At 38.1% G+C, this 6,552-nt stretch overlaps 1 protein-coding gene across 3 annotated transcripts; it reads right to left on the reverse strand.

The window, feature by feature from the left end:
* Nucleotides 1-321: 321 nt before the first annotated feature.
* Nucleotides 322-6,095, reverse strand: LOC137747614 (disease resistance protein RUN1-like). Of its 3 annotated transcripts, XM_068487753.1 has the most exons (6): nt 5,487-6,095; nt 3,284-4,391; nt 2,651-2,932; nt 2,182-2,532; nt 1,468-2,078; nt 322-894 (listed from the first exon to the last, which is right to left on the reverse strand). In XM_068487753.1, exons 1-6 carry the CDS (start codon nt 5,954-5,956, stop codon nt 885-887), a joined length of 2,832 nt encoding a protein of 943 aa, XP_068343854.1. In that variant the 5' UTR covers nt 5,957-6,095; the 3' UTR covers nt 322-884. The 3 variants fall into 3 exon arrangements, with proteins under 3 accessions (XP_068343854.1, XP_068343855.1, XP_068343856.1); XM_068487754.1 differs by lacking the exon at nt 2,651-2,932; XM_068487755.1 differs by lacking the exon at nt 322-894 and having other exon boundaries at nt 1,692-1,924.
* Nucleotides 6,096-6,552: the final 457 nt, after the last annotated feature.

A 6,552-nucleotide genomic window follows, 5' to 3' on the forward strand; every position in this document is an offset into this window, starting at 1 on the left:
CTGTGGTCCTCCCAATTTTTTTGGTTCCAAATTTGGTCCTTTTCTTGTTAGATACAAACTGGTCCTCAAAACTTGTAAACGTGTCTAATAGGGTAGAAAGTAGGTTTCGTTTTAAAAGTTTATAGAATAAAGCACTAATTATAAGTGAGGTTTTATGTTCGATTTTCGTTAAAGAGGAATTGAAACAACATTATTGCTAACCTATTATATGTCTTAGCCCATTCTTTTATTTCTTAGGGTAGATAATATCGTTTTTCTCAAAAAAAAAAAAAAAAAAAAAAAAAAAAAACTATAATTTGAAGGACATTTTGGTAACCGACTTACATCTAGGGCTAAGCATTTATTTTGAAAGACACAACCCAATCAAATTCAAGATTCTATAAGATCAAATTTGAAACACACCAACCAAATTGATGTTCGACCAAAATAAAAACAAATTGATAAAAACTTAAAACATTGCGTTTAAAAACTCTACCAGCCAAGATAATTTAAACCACATTATTGCTAAACCATTATGAGGCTAATCTCACTTCTCTCCAGCACATAATACCGTTTGTCAAAAATAAAAAAACCACTGCTGTTGCGAATTAAACAGCTCCTGAAACAAAATTTATCCATTTCCAGATATCTGGTGTGATATACACTCCTGTGCCACGAGGCGAATTCAACTGCTCATAGATTGGCCAAATGTACCCTACCTGTTGATTGTTTTGAGTAGTTTGAATGTGATCCAGGATGTTCTTGTAGAGGATGGTGGCCTGCAGGGTCTCACGCAGAATCCCCCTCCAACGCACTATTTCCTTTCGCTATTTGTTCGGTTGACATGTTGTACGCTTTTTCCTTCACCAGATCTTGTACCATCGGAGATTTTCTATGACAAGGTTTTAACAGCCCCTGCACGTAATGGAAGGCATTCCTATGATGAAAAATGACGCTTCTCCATTGGGGATGCAGAATGTTGCGGATCCAATAAGGATTTCGAATTAGAACTATCAGAGGTTTTGTGCAATAAAGATTGTTTTTATATTTATTTTTATCATATTCCAAACTACTCTAATTCACCGGGAGGGAGATTCAAACTTGGTGCAAGGCGTGTGTATTGCCTTGGCCAGCTAGCATTGTGCATTGACAACTTAAAACAATATATTGATGTAGACAAGATTAAGAAGAATGCAAAGATGGAGAAGTACACATTCAAGAATATGCGGTGCAAGAAAATGCAACAGGCTAGTTTTGGATATTTGTGAGCAACTGGAGAGTGCTTCAAGCGAAGAAAGGTTGAGTTTTACGTTTTTAGGACAGTTTCTTCCTTCGTTCCCGTTAACCAAATTAAATAAGCCTATTCTTTGCTTGGAATTAAGATTATTAAGAATTTTATATTTTCACTTCTTAGATGCAAAAGGGAAATATGTAGTATATAGTCTATGAGTACCAAATGAATTAATGGCTCGAGTTCAGTTTATGTACCTTGTTCTTCCTTCTTGCATGATTTCATCAGTTTCTTCTTCTGCATTTCTTTCAACACTGGGATCAGAGCTCAGTCTTTTGAGGGATTGATTCTCATGGGACGAGTCATCATTGTGTCCTGCCTCAAGATTGCCGTCCTCTTTGCACTCACTTGAATATGGCATAGATTGGCAGTCGAGCGCATATTCATTGATTAATTTTTCCTTTTCCAGATTGATCCCTATTTTCTGCACCCTGAGATGAATATCATCAGTAGTCGTTGGTCCTACAAAGTGTGCATAAAAAATTATCCTGTCTCCGCCTTTCACATTGAGCTTATTGTTTGACAAATGTCCCAGCCAAAGATAATTTTCATGGGTAGTTATTACAGTGGCACGCATCGGAGAGATGAGAAATTCAGTGTTCTGGGTACAATTTGCAACACGAATGCAAAGAGAGCCAGCAGGTTGGGAGTCGTCTGAAGAATAAATGATGCACACAGTCAATGCTTTTAAATCACAGCCAAAACTTTGCGGCACAAATATTTCAACCCGAGGGTCGACAGGCATAAACCACGATGGAATTTCATTTCCAGGGAGAAAAAGGCCACCATATCCACTTGCACACCATCCCTATACCATGGAGGAAGAATCGTACAAAAAAGGATTACATATGTATGTATACGCAGGAGAGAGAGAGAGAGAGAGAGAGAGAGAGAGAGAGAGAGAGAGAGACCTGTAGTATCTTCTTCCTAAAATCAGCATTGAGATTTGTGCACCCTTCCATATGAATCCTTGTCATGGAGTTTAATGACTTGTGCAAGCCCGAAATCTCAGTGAGTTTGGGGGAGTGATTCAGATGCAATTCTCTCATCCTTGACATTTTTGAAAAGTTGGGCATTTCTTGCAATGCAATGCACTCATCCGCTTCCAGGATTTCCAAATTTTTTGGTAAATTTGGAATTGCCTGAAGGTTTTTGCAACATTCGAGTATCAATCTCTCAAGATTTGGGATCTTTGAAAAGTTTGGCGATCGTTCCAGGCTATTGCAATAACCAAGATTAAGAATCTTTAACTTCTCAAGTGACTGTCAGACAAAAGATAATGAATATCAAAATTAAAATTAGGAGAGAGAGCATGATATTGGTATTTACAAAATGTGGGGGAAACAATTGATATATAGTTGGTTAAGTTTAATACTGTACCACAGAGTTCTCCCAAACTATATTGCTATGACTCAGGTCGATATCAACTAGGTTTGTTTCATCAAAATCACTAGGTATGCGGTCCATAGGAAACTCAGGCCAACACAACCAACTTAACTTATTAGAAAGGTGTTTGGAAAGGTCTTCGTAGCGTCCGGTGAACTTTACGCCTTTGAGTTTGAGTAATCTCAATCCATACATCTTTCCAAATGCTTCTGTACTGAAGCTAGGCTTTTGAAGTCCTGACAAATCTAAGGTGAGTCCTTGAATTTCTTCCCTTCCCTGTTACGAAATAAAATAAGATAAAATAAGACAAGGGTTATTTCCTTCGACTTCAACTGCTGCAGCACCACTAGATCCATGCCAGAGCTTGCTGAGACTTCATTTTTGTTTTACAGGGGTAATTTTTGGATAATTTAGTAAATAAAATCAGTTTGTTCTCTATTACACTTTCCCTCGTCTGCCCTTATTTCTCTGTTCATTGAACCCATACCTAATCAATGCATCATATAATGTATGTTGTACTTTTGACACATTCAGAGCATGCAATTTCTTAGATATGGGATATGCATATAAATTCTCCTTCAATGTGAACATGCATTTAAACTGCAATTTGATTGCAAATGTACTTACAGTTCTGGTCTTCAATACGTGTATTACATCTTCATGGTCCCACAATCTACTACGCTTTCCTTTAATGTCCGGGGATTTTTCACGTACAATTTCCCTGCCAGTGTCTCGAATCAAACCATGCATCATCAGATTGCCTACTGTATCAACAGTTACAAGGCATTGGTTATGCAGTTCCCTAATTCCTATTGTTGCACCTTGGTCACGTCTATCTTCATCACATGGATCCAATATTTTCATGACATAGTCCTTGTTCATTCCAATAAAGAAACAGGATATATCAAGGAACATAGACTTCACATCGTCATCTTTTATCCCGTCATAGCTTATCTTAAGATTTTGGTGAATATCAGGATAAGGCCGTGATCTTTTCCATTTCTTCAACGCACTTTCCCATTCCCTTGTGCTTCTTGTGAATAGATGCGAACCTAAAACATGAAGTGCTAGTGGCAAACCTCCACAGTAATCAACAACTTCTCTTGACACTTTAAGATATTCATTGTTAGGATAATTCTTACTAAAGGCATGCCAACTAAGGAGCTCAAGAGCTTCTTCTGTATTCATTGCTGGTAGATGACATATTGTATCCGCTTTTAGTATCTCTAGCAAATGTTTATCTCTTGTGGTTATAATAATTCTACTACCTGGGCCAAATGAGTCGCGTTTTATAGCTAATGCTTCTAACTGTTTCACGCTGTCTACACCATCAACTATGACAAGTACCCTCAGGTTGCCAAGTCTTCTTTTTATATCCTCGGTCCCTTCATCAACTCTACTAACCTTTATGTTTCTCAATCTCAACACATCATAAAGAAGTGTGTTTTGCGAATCAACCAGTTTCTCTTCTCTCACATTAGCAAGAAAACTTCTACCTGCAAACTTATCCTGATATTCGTTGAAAATGGCTTTGGCAACCGTCGTTTTACCCAGTCCGCCCATACCCCAAATTCCAATTATGCGGACATCATCTAATCCTCCATCATCCAAATATTTACCAATTTCTTGCACCCGAGAATCTATTCCAACTGGGTTTGGGGCTACGGTCAAGTATGTGTTCTTCAGTTTTCTAGCGATCTCGTCAACAATTTGCTGGACAAACCTTCCTTCATACCTGGTAGTAAAATTTCACAAAAAAGGAAAAGACCATATTAGCTTTTCTTTAGTTGTGGCTTTTAGAACAAAATTGTAGAAGACAACACTCCAAAAATATCTAAACGAGACAAAGAACTGAGAGATAAAAGTCTCTAATGCGTGCTGCTTGAAAGCAGAAAGAGTGGATGAGTGTGAGAAGAGAACACCAATAGATTGTACAACGGTAATGGAATCAAGTTAGGACTCTAGTAAAAGAGCATAAGTCTGAATTTCATGAGGACCAAGTGAGTGTTAGAAGAGAACACCACGAGGAGAGTACAGAAGATCAAACCATCACAAAGAAGTGGAGAAAAGCCCTCTCTTGCGAAGAGTGATCAGAACTTGTAATCAAAACAGTTCCCAAGTCACAAAGATGAAAACTCAGGGAGGGACTACTTGAATCAAAGATGATCAAGTAAGATCACCATGAGAGTAAGTCCTGTCACAAGGATTTCGAAGTAAGATCCGACACAGGACTACTTGACAAAAAGATGATCAAGAAGAAATACAAGCAGAGATCAAACTTGCACATAGAGAGGGACTCTCAAATATGCCACAAAAGTTATTTGTTCATGTAAAGAATGTAAATGAAATGCTTGTTTGCTAAACACCTTTAAATATTCTGTTTCTTGTATTCCTATCTTGTCCTTCTCTTTGTCATTCGAAAATATCGAAAAGTGTGTGAGAGACAAAGGCCTAATCTCCGAAAGCCTAATCATGCATTTCTTCACACTACACAACGATTGTGAGATAAAACCTCAACCTATCTAAACCTCAACACATCATGACCAAATTCTTTTTTTGTTTTTTGGGAGTGAAAAGATTTGAACATACACTAGCGCAGGTGCACTACGTTAATCGATATGATTTAGCTCAATCCAAACACAATGGTAGTAAAAATCAAGCGTTCATAAATTCTGATATCGGAGTTTTTAAGCTTTACATTTAAATGCATAAAATCAAAGATTATAAGCCTTTACTTGAGATCAATTTACAGTTTATTGACATTTGGTAAACAGAGGTTGGCAATTGAATTTTAGAATTAAGGAATCAAATAGGCAAAGGAAGTAATTACCCAGCAGTAGCACTAAAACCCTCGCCGGCCAACTCTGCAGCTGCATTAAGAGTATTTCTCCAGGTCAACACCCTTTCGGCAGAGAAGCGCTCTTGATGTCTCTGAAATGCTACATCAAAATCATGTGTCTGATGCCTGACACGGTTAGGATCGATATCATAGAAAATTGGCAAAACCATTAGCCCCATTGTTTCTTTGCAGGCCAAGATCTCCACCAGCTCCTCAAGACACCATCTCGACTCAGCATACGCCCTTGAGAAGATGATAGCAGCAAGCCTAGAGTCTTTGATTGCTTGCTTCAGTGCTGGTGTTATAGGTTCGCCTCTGGTCAAGTTGTTCTCGTCGAGAAAGACGTAGAATCCGTGGTTTTCCAATGTGCGGGCGAGGTAGTCCGTCAAGTTCCTACGCGTGTCGCCTCGGAAGCTCAAGAACACGTCGTACGTGCGACATTTTGAGGAGGATGAGGCCATCTTCTTCAGTTGGCATGCTACTGCAGCAGCAATTCTGACGATAAGAACTGTAAATCGGGCATGCCAAAGCAAAGTCAACTCCCCATCGTTTCAAGTCGTCCTTTGGCTGGCAGGCACAACTTCTTGGCACTTTCTTTTTTATATTTCTCGATTGATAATTTAACTTTCTTTATTGACCAAAAAACCACCAAACTTTTACTTTCATGCAAGCGTGATATTATGGGAGGAATGAATCGAACTCTGGACCTTGAGTCCAAATGTGTATGTTCTTAACAAAATAAGTTACGAAAATAATCTACAAATTAATCAAACTATTATGTTTTTTTGAACTTTGAATTTCTGTACAAGCTCTCGGCAACCGTCGATATTGAACTTTGAATTTGTGTACTGTTCTTGTGAAGAATTGGCTGTTCTCGTCTAAGTATTCAATTTTTATTTTTAATTCGAGCCACATTTTAATTTAATCTAAACTCAAAGAAAGAGAATTCGAATTTAGAAAGGAGAAAACTTATACGACCAACTTGACTAGGCATACGAACATCTAACAGAACAAACAACCCAAAATCCAATATTCTCCAGCTGAAATGAAGCTGTCA

The sequence above is a fragment of the Pyrus communis genome, chromosome 10 (genome assembly GCF_963583255.1).
Source record: "Pyrus communis chromosome 10, drPyrComm1.1, whole genome shotgun sequence".
NCBI classification, from domain to species: domain Eukaryota; kingdom Viridiplantae; phylum Streptophyta; class Magnoliopsida; order Rosales; family Rosaceae; genus Pyrus; species Pyrus communis.